We start from the raw sequence: 18339 nt of genomic DNA, 5'->3' as shown, positions 1-18339 counted from the left end.
TCCTTAGTTAATATATCTTTTGAAATATTTTGTACGTTTTAAAATTAAGCTGTTTATCTTCTTAAGTTATTAGGATTCTTTATTCTAGATACAAGTCCTTTATTGGATATATTTGGGTTTGCAGCCACTCTGTAGGTTGTCCTTTTATTTTCTTAATATCTTTTGAGGAACAGAATTTCTTATTTTGACAATGTCCTGTTTATTATTTTTTTATTTTATAATTCATATTTCTTATGTCATGTTTAAAAAATCTTTGCCAAATTCGAGAACAAAAATGTCCTTCTGTGTTTTCTTCAAGAAGTTTTATAATTTTACCTCTTAAGTTTAGGTTTATAAATGATTTCAAGTTAATTATTATTTACAATATGAGGTAAAGATCCAGGTTAATATTTTTTTACAGTTGTTCTAGCATAATTTGTTAAAAAAGATTATCCTTTTTCATTGAATTTCTTGACACTTTTTTCAAAAATCTATTGACTGTATATATAGGGCTTTGTCTCTGGACCCCCTATTCTATTCCATTGATCTAAATGTCTGTATTTATACCAGTACTGCATTGTCTTGATAGTTTTATAGTAAGTCCTGAAAACAGTAAATATAAGTGCTCCAACTCTATTCTTTCTCTATTTGTTTTGTCTATCCTAAGTCCTTTGTATGTGCATATAAATTTTAGAATCAGCTATCAATTTGTGTGAAAATGTCTGCTGGGAATTTGGAATTGTGTTGAATCTGTATGCTGATTTGTGCAAAATTGACAACAATTTGCCATAAATATATCTCTCCATTTATTTAGGTCTTCTTTCGTTTTATCAACAATGTTTTGTAGTTTTCAGGGTATAAACCTGACACACATTTTTTCAGATTTATCCTTAGCATTTCATATTCCTTGATACTATTTTTTATTGTAATTTAGAGGCAGAAGTCACATAACATGAAATTAATCATTTTAAAGTCAATAGTTCAGTGACATTTGGTACATTCATAGTGTTGTGTATCACAAACTCTGCCTAACTTTCAAAACATGTTCATTACCTCAAAATAAAATCTGTACCCATTAAACAGTTATTGCCCTATTTTCCCTCTGCCTAGGCCCTGGCAACAACCCATCTGCTTTCTGTCTTTACACTTTGGTTCATTCTGGATGTTTCATATAAACAAAAGTCACTGTGTGTCTGTCTTCTTTCACTTAGCATGTTTTCGAGTGCTGTAATATATATGTGAGTTCTTCATTCCTTTTTGTGGCTGACTGATACTCCACTGTATGCATGTGTCACAGTTTGTTTATTCGTTCATCATTGATGGACCATTTGAGTTGTTTTCACCTTTTGACTGTCATGAAGAGTGTTGTCTATGAATGTTCATGTACGAGTATTTGAACATCTGTTTTCAGTTCTTTTGAAGTTATATACCTAGAGCTAAAATTGGTGGGTCGTATGCTTACTCTCTGTTTAACTTGTTGAGCACATGGCAAGCTGTCGCCACAGTGGCTGCACCACTTTACATTTCCAAAGCAGTGTACAAGGGTTTCAGTTTCTCCATGTCTTCATAGACTTTTGTTACTTTCTGCTTTTATTATTTCAGCCACCCAAATAGGAATAAACTGGAAACTCATCATAGTTTTGATTTGAGTTTTCCTAATGACTGGTTATGTTGAGCATCTTTTCTTGTGCTTATTGTCTGTTTTTATGTCGTCTTTGGAGAAATGCTTAACCAAGTTCTTTGCCTGTTTTTAAACAGAGTTGTGTTTCTTTTTGTTGCTGCATTCTTTATATATTCTTGATACTATTTTAAATAGTTTTACATTCTAAATTTTGATTTCCTAATTGCTTGTTGCTAGCATATGCTAGCATATGCAAGTACAGCTGATTTTGTATATTTATCTAATATCATGCAGACTTGCTTTTTATTTCTAGCAGATTTTGCCCTTAGGATTTTCTGTATAGACTATCATGTCATCTACAGGAAGTTTACTTCTTCCTTTACAGTATGTATACCTTTTATTTTACTTGCTTTACTGCAGTTGATAGAAATCTCAGGAAAATTTGTGCATTGAACTTTTGAGAGTGGACATCCTTGCCTTCTTCCTGACCTTACAGAGAAAGCATTCATTCTTTTATTATTAAGCATTATATTTTTTAATTTACAGATTTTTTTCCCAAGCTGGGAACTTATTCCTACATTGCTGAGAAATTTTATTATAATAATTTCTGAAATTTATCTACTGCTTTTCTCCGTTTGTTGATATCATCAGTGTGGCCTTTTTATTTATCATGTGTTATCATGATGCACACTCAGTTGCTCAGTTTTGTCTGACTCTTTGTGACCCCATGGACAGATCAAACCCCACCTAGGCTTGATTCCTGGGTCGGGAAGATCCGCTGGAGAAGGAAATGGCAACCCACTCCAATATTTTGCCTGGAAAATCCCATGGATAGAGGAGCCTGGTGGGCTACAGTCCACGGGGTTGCAGTTTGACATGATTGAATAACTAAAGGGCAACAGCAGGCTATCAGTTATTGAGGGGAGGAAGAGCCTGAATGGGAGACCTAGCCAAGATCTAAGGGTAAAGACAGCTAGATGTGAGACTGTGAACATTTTCAGAGCATTTTAATTCTGGTTGTTATTGTTTTAAACTGGGAAATACTATATTCACTAAAAGCTGTGAAAAAAATTTTAATTTTTTTTTAACAAAATGCAGTGACTGAAAAATGAGGGGAAGAGGTATTGAAACCTCTTATCAAAGCTGTGGATTTCTCCTTTTCAGTTCTAGAAATTTTTGCTTTATGTATTTTGAAGCTTTGTTAGGTGAACAGACATGACTGTTGCATCCCCTTGATCCCTTTCTATTTATGAAATGACCATCATTACCCCTCTTTTCTAATAAATAGTATTTTCCTTCATTAGCAACTTACTCTGATGATCCTAATTTTCCCATCACCTATCAGGAAACTGGTTTATTCTAAAGAAAGTACTTTCTAATGTACTCCTTGGAAGGAAAGTTATGACCAACCTAGATAGCATATTAAAAAGCAGAGACATTACTTTGTCAATAAAGGTCTGTCTGGTCAAGGCTATGGTTTTTCCAGTGGTCATGTATGGATGTGAGAGTTGGACTGTGAAGAAAGCTGAGCACCGAAGAATTGATGCTTTTGAACTGTGGTGTTGGAGAAGACTCTTGAGAGTCCCTTGGACTGCAAGGAGATCCAACCAGTCCATCCTAGAGGAGATCAGTCCTGGATGTTCATTGGAAGGACTGATGCTGAAGCTGAAACTCCAGTACTTTGGCCACCTCATGTGAAGAGTTGACTCATTGGAAAAGACCCTGATGCTGGGAGGGATTGGGGGCAGGAGGAGAGGGGGATGACAGAGGATGAGATGGCTGGATGGCATCACTGACTCGATGGACGTGAGTTTGAGCGGACTCCGGGAGTTGGTGATGGATCAGGAGGCCTGGCGTGCTGCGATTCATGGGGTCGCAAAGAGTCGGACACGACTAAGTGACTGAACTGAACTGAACTGAATGGTCAGTTTTCCAAAGATGTGATGATCTGCCTCAATAAGTAACAAAAATTTGAAACAACATTTTTAAATCATAGAGTGAATTTTTAGTGATGTTATATATAAATTTCAAATATGTTTCATCATTGGATTACATGCTTTTCGAAGTACTTTCTAAGCTTGACCTTCTATAATTCTAATTAATTGTATATTATGACTACTTACATCTAATAATTAGATGAAATTGCTTCATATTTTTTTTATCTCATGAGTCTTTTTGTCTGTATATTGTCTATTCTTAAAGTGTCTCTTCTGATACATACTCTGGTATTTGTACTCTTAGACAAACTTGATAAAAAGCATGGTTATCATTTATTTATCAACTATGTACAGTATTGTTTCTTTTTTGATATGAAGTGTTGTTTAAGTGTACCTATTAATGTGTTCTCTTCTCAATTGGATTATAAACTTAAACAACAGGATTATATATTTTCCTTCCCCTCCCATCCTGACCCTCAGCCAAAATACCCAAAAAAACTGACAGAAACACTGAGCAGATAACATGGGTTTAATTAGTATTCTATTTATTAAAAGATATAATTCGTTTTCTTGCACTAAGTGCTAAAGAGAAAGACTAGGTTTGGTGTTTTGCTGTTGAGACAGAAGGTATTGGAATTTTAAATTCTAGAGTTGAATGACAAGGAAAGAAGCCTGTCACTTTTGTACAATGACAAGATTAGTATATCATTGAACTTCCAGTGAATATGTTAAATGTGTTAAGTAATATTCATCTACCCTTTTTGGAGTTTGTTTTATTTTTAATTTGATTTATATATATCATAAAGATAAATTTTTGCTTTTATTTTCTTAAAGCAGTTCTTGGAACACCTCACAGCTTGCCACATCTGATGAATCCATCCATCTCCCCTGCATTTTTACATTTGAATAAAGCACATCAGGTATATAAATAGCATTGAGTATTGAAACATAAAAAATTTGGAGTAAATATTTTGTTTGTTTTTAACACTTAAAGTTCTCAAGAAATTAAATGAGTGTTTTGTTTTTAAATAGAGTTCTTAGTCTAAATGCACCTACATAAAAACAGAACTTAATAAGGTAATCAAAGCAGCATAGCTTATATTATCTACTGATTCCTGTTTGTAGGACATTAAGTAGTAAAGAGGTATATTTTGTGGTATATTTTTCTAGAAATAAATCAGTAGCTCAAAGCAAGTCTTATATGGTTTTAACCCAAAAACTTACAGAAAGAAAAATAAATGAACAATAACTCTGTTCTTAAAACTTAATCAGTTATGCATGAGACAGGGCGCTCAGGGCTGGTGCTCTGGGATGACCCAGAGGAATGGGATGGGGAGGGAGGTGGGAGGGGGGTTCAGGATGGGGGACACATGTACACCCGTGGCAGATTCATGTCAATGTATGGCAAAAACGACTACAATATTGTAAAGTAATTAGCCTCCAATTAAAATTAATTAGTTTAAAAAATCAGTGTTATAAAGATAATTTATATGAGTGAAAAATATTTTTCTTACCTTTTTCAGATAAGTATTTTAAATATGTCTGTGTAGTATGTCTCCATAATATTGGAGATGAGTATTACCTACTAATTTCAGGTGCTATTTAAGGCTATATCTCTATAGAAGCATAATTACAAATCAAACCTAATATTAATATGAAATAGATGGTTGTTGTAGGTTGAGTAAATGAATGTCTGTTCCTAAACCCAACTTTTTTTTTAATTTATTTTTTTAATTGATGGATAAATTTACAGAATTTGTGTTTTTCTGTCATATGTTAACAAGAATCAGCCATAGGTACACCCATGTCCCCTCCCTCCCTTCTCCCTCCCCATCCCACCCTTCTAGGTTGTCACAGAGCCCTTGTATGATTTCCCTGAAAATACAGCAAATTCCCATTGGCTATCCGTTTTGCATATGGTATTGCAAGTTTCCATGTTACTCTCTACATACATCTTACCCTCTCCCTCCTCCCCTCCCCACCAGGTCCATAGGTCTGTTCTCTATGTCTGTTTCTCCATTGCCGCCCTCCAGATAAATTCATCAGTACCATCTTTTTAGATTCCGTATTTAGGCATCAGTATACAATATTTATATTTCCGTTCCTGACTTGATTCACTCTGTATAATAGGCTCTAGGTTCGTCCACCTCATTAGAACTGACAGAAAGGTGTTCCTTTCTGTGGCTGAGTAGTATCCCATTATATATATATATATACACACACACATATATATATATATATATATATATATATATATATATATATACACATATATATGTAGCACAGTTTCTTTATGTATTCATCTGTCAATGGACATCTAGGTTGCATCCATGTTCTAGCTATTGTAAATAGTGCTGCAATCAACACTGGGATACATGTGTCTTTTTCAGTTTTGGTTTCCTCGGGGTATATGTCTAGGAGTGGGATTGTTGAGTCATATGGCAGCTAAACCCAAGGGAAAGGCCTGTTATTTATTTTTTATTCTTAGAATCTAACATAGGACCTTACACATTAGTCATTCATTTACTCAACATGTACTAGACACTCTGCTAGCCATTTATGCTATAGCATTGTACAAAATATTCACAGTCCTTGTTCTTACAGAATTTCAGCAAATAGAGAAAACAGTTAATTACAGTAAGATTTAAAGTGATATGGGAGAAGAGTCCAGAGTTTGACAATATTCATTTTATTTTAAAGACCAGATATGTAAAATAAAGACTGAAAGAAGACTTCCTTGGTGGCTCAGACGGTAAAGAATCCCCCTGTAGTGCAGAAGACCTGGGTTCAGTCCCTGGGTCTGGAAGATCCCCTGTAGAAGGGTATGGCAAACTACTCCAGTGTTCTTGCCTGGAGAATCCCATGGACAGAGGAGCCCGGCGGACTACAGTCCGTGGGGTCGCAGAGAGTCAGACACTACCGAGCGACTGATACAAAGACCAGACTGCTTAATATGGCCTTGAGGGCCTGTCCAGGCTGGCTTCCCCTGCCTCTCGCGCCGTAGGTGTTCCTGCCCCAGCTGTGGTGAACTGCCTTTGGTCCTTGGAGGCCGTTCTTCTCTTCTCCTTAGGTCTCTGCTCCTGCTGTTCCTCCTGCTCGAGATCTTTCCCGTCCCAACACCACCTCATTCCCCCAGACTTCATCTAGCTATTTCTCTGCAGCCTTCAGGTCTCTCTGCATGAGTTAGTTGCTCAGGGAAGCCTTCCTTGAATTTATCAGTCTAAATCAAGTTCCACCACCCTTTGTTCTCATCGTTCCTTGTATTTTTCCTTCATACACTCATTGCCATTATTAATTGTATATTTTTATATTTAATTAATGTCTCCCTTCCTCAGGGGACTATAAGATCCATGAGGGCAGATCATACTGTTTTCCTCTCTATGTAGCACAGTGCCTGGCATATAGAAGTGCTCAATAAGTTTTTGTTGAATGAATGAAATGAGCAAATAAATGCTTGAAAGATACTGATATCAAAGCCAGAAGGGAGTGAGGAAAAGGGAGAAAGGATGAAAGAAAAGGAGGAAGAAAAACATCTTGTATGTTACTGAAAGAATTAATTAGTGTTGCTTGAATTGGAAAGTAGGATAAGAAGCTATTGCTTGTGCTCAGATCAATGGGGGAATTCAACTTTAAAATGAATTGGGTTACATAACAATTACCTCTTCAAAATTAAGCTAACTTAATGTTTTGTCATTTTCACAGAGCTCACTTATGGGTAATACTTCTAATTTATTTCTTCAGAATCTTTCTCATGTACCAGTGGCTCAGCAACAGTTAATGAAGTTTGAGAATATACATACTAATAATGTAAGTATGGAATTTTTTGTTTTGAAATGAGTTCACTGCTTTTCTGTAGTCAGGCTGTTGGTCAGGTGGTTTATGAATTTTCACATGTATAGTTTTTTTATTGGGTTATATCTTGCTGCCACAAGCAAAATTCTTTTTTCTTTTGCAGAAACCGGGCTTACTTGGAGAACCCCCAGCTATGGTACTTCAGACTGCTGTAGGGATAGGGTCACCGCTTCCGTTGAAAACAGAGTTGGGCCATCTTGGAGAAGCACATAAAAGTAAATGATGTGTATTTGCTGAGACGTCAGTAAACAGTCAGATTTGAGATTTAAAGATAGTGTACCTGTATTCTACTTGTATTTACAGGAAGGTCAGATTTGAGTTTTTTTCAGTCATTTAAAGTTTCAAGAGCTCTCTTGGCTTTTCTATTTTTAACATTAGAATGCTATTGATAAGTTATGTATTGATGGACTTCCTTCCATGCCAAGATAAGACTTTCTCTGTTGGATATGCTTTAATATTTGGTGATGAATCATAGCAGCATGAGGCAAAGACATAGATGCATTGAGACTGGCATGCTGCCCACTGGGCTGACAGCACATTACAGAGCGATCCACTTAACTTTTGCCTGGATGAAGAAACTGTTAGCTTTTATTAAGAAATATCTGGTAATTATAAATTTAAAGTTTGATTATTAAGAAATATCTGGTAATTGTAAATTTAAAGTTTGACTATTTGTATAATTTTTAAAATGTGAACTCCCACATAGTAGCAGAAAAAAATAATGTTACTATGTACTTCTAAAATACAACAAACTTAAACAGAACAATTATTTTTCTTTTTAGAATAACAGCATGGAAGTATACCAGGATTTCTTACTTGAGTGTGATTTTGAAAGGCATTTTAAGTTTGAAGTTTCACTGAAATTTGTTTAAAGTGAGCATGCTGAGGGGGAAAAAAAGAGAAAAGCCATCACAAGTGATTTTTTTTTTAAAGTCAGTTAAATATGGGTAGCATATTGAACCTCTTATACATGAAGCCAAGTAAAATACTTAAATGATCAATTCAGACTATTGGAATTGACTGGGAAAAAGTTAAACCATTATACAGACAGATACAGAAATTTTTATGGTGTGATGAGTCCTAAAAATTAAAATTTTGTATGCTTAAAAGCTTATGCAGATATTTATTATTTACTTTGGGTTAAATAATTAGCCAATTGCTTTAGCATTGCTGCTTTAAGAACACTGAAAATTTGAAGTGTTCAAGTAAATATATTGTTCAAAAATAGAACTGTGAATCTATCTCCAAATATTAAGTACTAAAAGTAAGAAATTTGTTTAGAGAATTTTTAAAGTATAACTTTGATTTAATTACAATAGTTATCAAAACTAGTTCTTTCATTTAGCTTTGGCCTATAGATTTTTAAAAAATGGAATGATTCAGAGTTTTCCTATTAAAATTTCTATTCCTTTCATAATTTCTTATTAATCCCTGTGAATAAAAATGTAAAACTTTCATGTATTAAACTTTCATTTGGTGCTTATCCATTCACAAATATTGATGTTTTTTATACAAGTGGTGTGCTGATGTTTAAAAATGAACTCTCTGAGTTTAAAAAAAAAAATCTTGATTTGTAGTGTTTATGGACTTTTGTTTGTAAACAGTCCAACCAAGGCTGATTTCAGGTTACCCATGCAAAGATATTGAACTCAGGAGCTGAGAGGAGACAGTATATTTGACTCATGAGTTGGTACAAGTCAGCTGACTAAATATAATTATTGGGTTAATGTAACTTTAATAATTTTTGACTGTCAGAGAATTTTTTAAACCGAAGGCTTATTTAATTATTCCCTTCAAACATAGAAGCTGGCAAATTACAGCGACTGGGCTTTTTTTTTTTTTTTTTAAAGACACTGATATAACTTAAATGCAAAAAAGTACATAAATTTTGCTGTCAACTTCTAAAATGTACAATTAAAACTTGGAATGAAAGAATATAGTATCCTTGAGATTATACTGAAAGATGCTGAAATAGGAAAAGCATGATTACTCTTATTTTTTTTTCCTTTTTTTTTTCCATTTTTTATTTATTTATTTTTTTCCATTTATTTTTATTAGTTGGAGGCTAATTACTTTACATCATTACAGTAGTTTTTGTTATACATTGAAATGAATTAGCCATGGATTTACATGTATTCCCCATCCCAGTCCCCCCTCCCACCTCCCTCTCCACCCGATCCCTCTGGGTCTTCCCAGTGCACCAGGCCCGAGCACTTGTCTCATGTACCCAACCTGGGCTGGTTATCTGTTTCACCCTAGATAATATACATGTTTTAATGCTGTTCTCTTGAAACATCCCACCCTCGCCTTCTCCCAGAGTCCACAAGTCTGTTCTATACATCTGAGTCTCTTTTTCTGTTTTGCATATAGGGTTATCGTTACCATCTTTCTAAAGTCCATATATATGTGTTAGTATACTGTAATGGTCTTTATCTTTCTGGCTTACTTCACTCTGTATAATGGGCTCCAGTTTCATCCATCTCATTAGAACTGATTCAAATGAATTCTTTTTAATGGCTGAGTAATATTCCATGGTGTATATGTACCACAGCTTCCTCATCCATTCGTCTGCTGATGGGCATCTAGGTTGCTTCCATGTCCTGGCTATTATAAACAATGCTGCGATGAACATTGGGGTGCACGTGTCTCTTTCAGATCTGGTTTCCTTGGTGTGTATGCCCAGAAGTGGGATTGCTGGGTCATATGGCAGTTCTATTTCCAGCTTTTTAAGAAATCTCCACACTGTTTTCCATAGTGGCTGTACTAATTTGCATTCCCACCAACAGTGTAAGAGGGTTCCCTTTTCTCCACACCCTCTCTAGCATTTATTGCTTGTAGACTTTTGGATAGCAGCCATCCTGACTGGCGTATAATGGTACCCCATTGTGGTTTTGATTTGCATTTCTCTGATAATGAGTGATGTTGAGCATCTTTTCATGTGTTTGTTAGCCATCTGTATGTCTTCCTTGGAGAAATGTCTGTTGAGTTCTTTGGCCCATTTTTTGATTGGGTCATTTATTTTTCTGGAGTTGAGCTGGAGGAGTTGCTTGTATATTTTTGAGATTAATCCTTTGTCTGTTGCTTCGTTTGCTATTATTTTCTCCCAATCTGAGGGCTGTCTTTTCACCTTGCTTATAGTTTCCTTTGTTGTGCAAAAGCTTTTAAGTTTCATTAGGTCCCATTTGTTTAGTTTTGCTTTTATTTCTGAAATTCTGGGATGTGGGTCATAGAGGATCCTGCTGTGATTTATGTCGGAGAGTGTTTTGCCTATGTTCTCCTCTAGGAGTTTTATAGTTTCTGGTCTTACATTTAGATCTTTAATCCATTTTGAGTTTATTTTTGTGTATGGTGTTAGAAAGTGTTCTAGTTTCATTCTTTTACAGGTGGTTGACCAGTTTTCCCAGCACCACTTGTTAAAGAGGTTATCTTTTTTCCATTGTATATCCTTGCCTCCTTTGTCGAAGATAAGGTGACCATAGGTTCGTGGATTTATCTCTGGGCTTTCTATTCTGTTCCATTGATCTATATTTCTGTCCTTGTGCCAGTACCATACTGTCTTGATGACTGTGGCTTTGTAGTAGAGTCTGAAGTCAGGCAGATTGATTCCTCCAGTTCCATTCTTCTTTCTCAGGATTACTTTTCTATTCTAGGTTTTTTGTATTTCCATACAAATTGTGAAATTATTTGTTCTAGTTCTGTGAAAAATACCATTGGTAGTTTGATAGGGATTGCATTGAATCTATAGATTACTTTGGGTAGTATAGCCATTTTGACAATATTGATTCTTCCAATCCATGAACACGGTATATTTCTCCATCTGTTTGTGTCCTCTTTGATTTCTTTCATCAGTGTTTTATAGTTTTCTATGTATAGGTCTTTTGTTTCTTTAGGTAGATATACTCCTAAGTATTTTATTCTTTTTGTTGCAATGGTGAATGGTATTGTTTCCTTAATTTCTCTTTCTGTTTTCTCATTGTCAGTGTATAGGAATGCAAGAGATTTCTGTGTGTTAATTTTATATCCTGCAACTTTACTGTATTCATTGATTAGCTCTAGTAATTTTCTGGTAGAGTCTTTAGGGTTTTCTGTGTAGAGGATCATGTCATCTGCAAACAGAGAGAGTTTCACTTCTTCTTTTCCTATCTGGATTCCTTTTACTTCTTTTTCTGCCCTGATTGCTGTGGCCAAAACTTCCAAAACTATGTTGAATAGTAGTGGTGAGAGTGGGCACCCTTGTCTTGTTCCTGATTTCAGGGGAAATGCTTTCAATTTTTCACCATTGAGGGTGATGCTTGCTGTGGGTTTGTCATATATAGGGAAAAGCATGATTACTCTTAGAGGTTTTTGTTTTTCCATACAGGATGCTGCTAATTTACAACCTTTAACCTCACCTTTTAAATAGGTTTCTGCACATTTTGCCCATAGCTTGAGAAAATCAAAAGGATTATTGTGAATAAGCCTCATCTAACCAAAATTTTTTGCATTTATGATTCACAGCAGCATCTAATTTGATTCCAACTCAAACAACTATAACAACTGGCATGGGCATATTACCATTCCTTCCAAATCAGCACATTGCTGGACAAGCTGGACCAGGGCACGGGAGCACTCAGGAGAAACAGCCAGCCTTGGTGGGAGTGGCAGAAGGAAATTTCTCAGGGTCACAGACTTATCTGCAGAGCTTTCCAAACCTTATTGCTGGAGGCTTGCTCACAGGACATCATAAGCAACAACAAAGTCAGCCAAAAGGCCTGGAGATAAGTTCAGGGGTAAGAAAACTCTGTGTGTGTGTGTGTGTGTGTGTGTGTGTGTGTGTGTGTGTGAGAGAGTGTGTACATGCATGCATACACATACATATAAATGCACACATGTATATACATGAAGTGTGTATATGTATTCTACATGTGTGTGTATACTACCAAGGAATATGTATATATTCCTTTTTAATTGTATCTTAAATGATTCTAATTCTAGAGTATTTAATTTTTTGGTTATTTTATAGATGGTTTAATTTATGAAGTATCAAGTAATCTGAACTATTTTTGTATTTCAAAGGAAGTTGATAGTATACTTAAAGTATATAAATATGGATTACAAACTACATAATTCCTATGTCAATGACATGCTGACTGTTTTCATAGTGTACATTTGCTTCTCAAAAGAAGAAAATATTAGATCCTTAAAAAAAGCTATTATTATAAACAAAAATCTATCTTTTGGTAAGTTATGCCAAATGATGTTTGGGATTCTGCTTAATTACTTGCCAGTTTGTAAATAAAATATATGTGTAAAATGTTTTTAAAATCTGTCATTATAAAATATTTAAATATGAATCCTTTATTCCTGTAAATGTTTGCTTTTCTAAAAGCCTTGAAATGTGCATAATTTTCAAATATAAGTTACTATAAGTTCAAAATTTTGTAGTTTAGGAAAGCATAGGATTACCATTCTTATCTAATTATATAATATTCTTTAAAGAATTTCTTAGTTAAAAAAAAGAATTTCTTAGTAAATGATAATGTTGTTCTTTAAAATACAATATTATTTCTAAAATGTATATTCTTTTAGCTAATTAAGTATTATTTTAATATTTAAAAGTAGAATAAATTCTAGTTTATCTGAAAAATTTCAAAGCTAGTAATTAGTCTCTGGTCTGTTCAAAAGAATCTAATCTTGGTTTTAATTCTGGAGGATTTTACCCAAAATTTATTGGCTCATAAACCACTGACATTTGTAAATATTATAATTGGTAGGTAGAATAAAGTACATTTAATTTAAGTTTTTTATTTGTATCTTAAAATACCATTTTGAGCAAACTTCGGGAGATGGTGAAGGACCGGGAAACCTGGCATTCTGCAGTCCACGGGGTCGCAGAATCTGACACAACAGAGAGACTAAACAACAGCAAAAAATACTGTTTGATTTAGAAGTGACACATGAGGGAAAAAATTCTTGTAGTTGGCTGTATTCAAATATCAAAATGATAATATTGACTTTGTAAGAGGTTTTGTTGTCACCTAGTCATGACAGGAGGTATGGATAGAATACCTATTATTGTCCATTGAGAAAGCTAAGGTGGTTCTTCATAGAATGAAGAATTTTGAATATTTATTTGCAGGATTAACTGCTTAAGTTATTGAGGGAAGTTAAATAAAACTCATATATAAATATTGTTTCTTTTTGCACAGACTTTTTAATGCATGGAAAGAACTAGGATAGCGGTCCCTAGCCTTTCTGGTACCAGGGACTGGTTTCATGGAGCACAGTTTTTTCCATGGATGAGGGGAGTGGGGTGGTTTTGAGGTGATCCAAGTGCATTACATTTCTTGTGCACTGCATTTCTATTATTACATCAGCTCCACCGCAGGGCATCAGGCGTTAGATCCCAAAGGCTGGGGAGCTGTGCACTAGGGTCTTTAGAAAAACTGGACTTGAGATGATTCACATAATGGACAAGTGAAAGTGTATCTGGTAGAAGACAGCTGAAGTAGGACAGAGCCTAGAAAACAAGTCCTGTGATGAACAATTGAGGAAAATAGATACATGGATCTTGGCAAGGGTTGACCAGCTGTCAGTTTATTTGACATTAAAAGAAAAATAAATTCACAGACTAGTCACATAGTATTTTATGTTTCTTTAGTGGGCAGAATTAGTCTAATAAGTATGACAGTAAAGCCGATTTAGGCTTAATATAACTCAGAACAGTTGAAGTTTTAAAACAAAGTTCACACTTTCACTAAGATATGAATGTTGTATCACTGAAGGCAATTATGCAGACCCTGGTGAACACCTGTACATTTTGTTGTAGAAGTGATTCTTCTCTCCTGACAATAGGGGCTTGCTTGGACCAGATAGTTTCAAAATATGTTTTCTAATTATGTAGCAAGATTTTGGACTTTGTTAAACAGTTGGTTAAACTTGTATGCAGAGTTTTAGACCTGCATCTTTTACATTATGTTGATTAGTGATTCTTGATTCTGTCTTTCTGTCAGAATCACCACTATAGGTGTCGAGGGTTGGACTCTATCTTCCTCAGCCCTGAGAATTTGATTCAGAGAGATAGGGGAGAGATCTGAATTTTAAGTGTACAACTCTGTGGTGTTAAGTACATTCACATTGTTTTACAACTATTGCTACTATCTATCTACAGAACTTTGTCATCATGCCATGCTGCAGCCCTGTACCCATTCACCAACTCTCCCATTTTCCCTTCTCCCCAGCCCCCAATAAGCACTGTTTACTTTCTGTCTCAGAATTTGACTATTCTAGATACCCAGTGTAAGTGGAATGATACAAGACTAATGACGACATTACTCTTCAGTGGTCATCCACGTTGTAGCATATATTATATTGGAATTTCCTTATTTTAAAGGTTGACTAGTATTCCGTTGTATTTATATACTACATTTTGTTTATCCATTCATTTATTGATGGACATTTGGATTGTTTCCATCTTTCAGTTCAGTTCAGTAGCTCAGTCGTTTCTAACTCTCTGCAACACCATGGACTACAGCATGCCGGGCCTCCCTGTCCATCACCAACTCCCAGTCTACTCAAACTCATGTCCATTGAGTCGGTGATGCCATCCAACCATCTCATCCTCTGTCACCCCTTCTCCTTCTACCTTCAATCTTTCCCAGCATCAGAGTCTTTTCAGATGAGTCAGATCTTCACATCAGGTGGCCAAAGTATTGGAGTTTCAGCTTCAACATCAGTAGGCTCTTGTGAATAATGCTGCTATGAACATTAGTATATAAATATCTGTTTGAGTCTCTGTTTTCCGTTCTTTGGAGTATTTACCCAGAAGTGGAGTTAGAGGAATCATATGGAACATCAGTTCAGTTCATTCATTCAGTTGTGTCCAACCCTTGGTGACCCCTTGGACTGCAGCAGGCCAAGCTTCCCTGTCCATCACCAGCTCCCAGAGCTTGGTCAAACTCATGTCCAAGTCAGTGATGCCATCCAGCCATCTCATCCTCCATCATCCCCTTCTCCTGCCCTCAGTCTTTCCCAGCATCAAGATGTTTTCTAATTTTTTAAGGAACTGCCTTTCTATTTTCCACAGCAGCTGTACCATTTTATGTTTCCACCCTTAACGCATGAGAGTTTTGGTTTCTCCACATCCTCACCAACATTGTCTCTCATTGCAGTTTTGAGTTTGTGTTTCTCCAGTGATTAGTGACGTTAAAAGCCTCTTCATATGTGTATTGGTCACCTGTATATCTTCTTTGCAAAAATGTCTATTCAGATTCTTTGCCATATTTTAATTAGGTTATTTTTTTTCTTTGCTATTGAGTTTCTGTGTATGGTTTGCAAATATGTTCTCCTGTTCCATAGGTTGCCTTTTAATCTTGTTTCCTTTGCTGTAGAGAAACTCTTTAGTTTTTTGTTGTTCAGTCACTAAGTCATGTCTGACTCTGAAACCTCATGGACTGTAGTATGCCAGTTTAGCTTTTTAGCTCTTGCTTAGTACCTGCTTTTGTTGTCTATAACAAAATACTTTCGTACCATAAAATGATATCAGAAACTGATTACTAAGACCAATGTCAAGTAGCTTTTCCTCTATATTTTCTTGTAGTTTTATGGATTTGGGTCTTATTTTTAAGTCTTTAATCCAGTTTGAGTACATTTTTGTGTATTATGTAAGATCAGGATTCAGAGTAATTTTTCTCCATATCGACATGCAGTTTTCCCAACATCATTTATTAAAGAGAGTGTCCTTTACCCATGTGTGTTCTTGGCACCCATTGCAAATGTTAGTTGACCACATATATATGACTTTATTTCTGGGCTCTATTTTTTTCATGGATCAGTGTGTCTGTTTTTATGCATGTACCATACTGTTTTGATGACTATAATTTTGTAATATAGTTTCGAACCAGGAAGCATGATCCCTCCAGCTTTGAATTTTTCCTCAAGATTGTGTTGGCTATTCAGGATCTTTTGAAGTTCCACATAAATTTTAGGATTGTTTATTCTAATTCTGTGAAAAGTGCCATTGAAATCTTGACATGAATTGCTTTGAATCTGTAGATCACTTTAAGCAGTGTGGGCATTTTAATAATATTAATTCTTCCAATCTGTAAATCTAAGATATCTTTCCAGTTATTTGTATAACTTTCAATTTCTTTCATCAGAGTCATATAGTTTGCAATATATAGATCTTTTACCTCCTTGGCTAAATTTACTCCAAAGTATTTTACTCTTTCTGATGGTACTATAACTAGCATTGTTTTCATAATTTCTTTTTGAATAGTTCATTGTTAGTATATAGAAATGCGATGGATGCCAACAGAGATGGTTTGATTTCTTCCTTTTTGATTTAGATGCCTTTTATTTCCTTTTTCTTGCAAAATTATTCTGGCTTGGACTTCTGATACTATGGTGACTAAAAGTAGTAAATGTGAGCATCCTTGTCATTCTCTGATCTTAGAGAAAAAGCTATCATGTTAACTGTGGGGTTGTTCTTTATATATAGCTTTTATTATGTTGAGGTATATAGATTTCTCTGTGTTCAATTTGTTCAGAGTTTTGATCATGAAATGATGTGAATTTTGTCCAGTGTATTTTTTGTATCTATTAAGACAGTCATGGTTTTATCCTTTATTATGTTTACGTGGTGTATCACATTTATTGATTAGCCTGAGTTGCACCATTGTTGCATCCCAGGGATAAATCCCACTTGATCATGGTGTACAATCCTTTTAATGTGTTGTTTAATTCAGGTTGCTAGTATTTCATTTAGGACTGCCAGTACTATGTTGAGGATTTTTGTATCTGTGTTCATCAGGGATATTGGCCTGTGTTTTTCTTTTCTTGTAATGTTTTTGTCTAGCTTTAGTTTGAGAGCAGTGCTGGCCTCATAAAATAGGTTAGGGGGTATTCCTTCCTCTTCAGTTTCTGGGAAGAGTTTCAGAAGGATTGATGTTAATTCTTCCTTATATCTTTGGTACAATTCACCAATGAAATCACTTGGTCCTGGGCTTTTCATTGTTGTCAGGTATTTGATTATTCCTTACTCATTATTGGTCTGTTTATATTTTCTGTTTCTTGATTCAGTCTTGTAGCTTGTATGTTTCTAGAAATTTATCCATTTTTTCTCTTAGGTTGCCCAGTTGGTTGGCATGTATTTGTTGATAATAATCCCTTATGGTCCTTTGTATTCTGTGGTATCTGTAGTTGTAACGTTTCCTCTTCCATTTGCAACTGCAGTTGACCCTTAAACAACAAAGCAGTTAGGAGTACTGACACCCAACCACTCAAAAATCCATGTAACTGGAACAGTTTGGATAGAATCAGGACTCATTTTTTTTTTAATTAAAAAATATTTTTTATTTATTTTACAAACATTTTTGGTTGTGCTGGGTCTTTGTTGTGGTGCACGGGCTTTCTCTAGTTGTGGTAAGGGGCTACTCTCTGGTTGTGGTGTGCAGGCTTCTCATTGTGGTAGCTACTCTTGTGCCTAAGCACAGGCTCTGGGGCATGTAAGCTGAGTCGTTGCAGCATGCAAGCTCAGTAGTTGTGGCACATGAGCTTAGTTGCCAGCTTAGTTACAGCAGGTGGGATCTTAGTTCCTGGACCAGGGATTGAACCCATGTCCCCTGCATTGGCAGAGAGATTGTTGACCACTGGGCCACCAGGGAGGTCCCTCGGGGACCCTTTGTGATGATCTCTATCCCATGTTGTGATCTCTAACTGAACAGAAACTTTCCAACACTTAGTTAATTCGAAGATCTGTAAAATGACAATACAGGTATTATGTTTGCTTTTAAGAAATCCACATGTGGACCCGCACAATTCAAACTCTTACTGTTCAGGGGTCAATGATATTTACTTGAGTCCCCTCTTTCTCTTGGTTAATGTAGCCAAATTTGTCTGTTTTATCTTTTCAAAACACCTACACTTAATTTCATTGATCTGTCTTTATAGTGCTATTTCATTTATTTCTGT

The 18339-nt window shown here is 35.4% G+C and overlaps 1 protein-coding gene across 2 annotated transcripts in view; it reads left to right on the top strand.

Annotated features, from left to right (window-relative positions):
• Positions 1 to 18339, top strand: part of RAVER2 (ribonucleoprotein, PTB binding 2) — a 142168-nt gene that overhangs the window by 78653 nt on the left and 45176 nt on the right. The window contains exons 6-9 of one of the 2 annotated variants that reach the window (XM_070468033.1): positions 4372 to 4457; positions 7279 to 7344; positions 7493 to 7604; positions 11890 to 12158. In XM_070468033.1, the coding sequence (XP_070324134.1) occupies positions 4372 to 4457; positions 7279 to 7344; positions 7493 to 7604; positions 11890 to 12158 (533 nt within the window). Of the gene's footprint in view, positions 1 to 4371; positions 4458 to 7239; positions 7345 to 7492; positions 7605 to 11889; positions 12159 to 18339 lie in introns of both variants that reach the window. The other variant, XM_020877771.2, reaches the window with a different exon arrangement.

Source organism: Odocoileus virginianus, chromosome 5 (assembly GCF_023699985.2).
Source record: "Odocoileus virginianus isolate 20LAN1187 ecotype Illinois chromosome 5, Ovbor_1.2, whole genome shotgun sequence".
NCBI lineage: Eukaryota > Metazoa > Chordata > Mammalia > Artiodactyla > Cervidae > Odocoileus > Odocoileus virginianus.
Note: the sequence above shows the minus strand (reverse complement) of the source record. Positions and strands in the feature narration are given on the sequence as shown.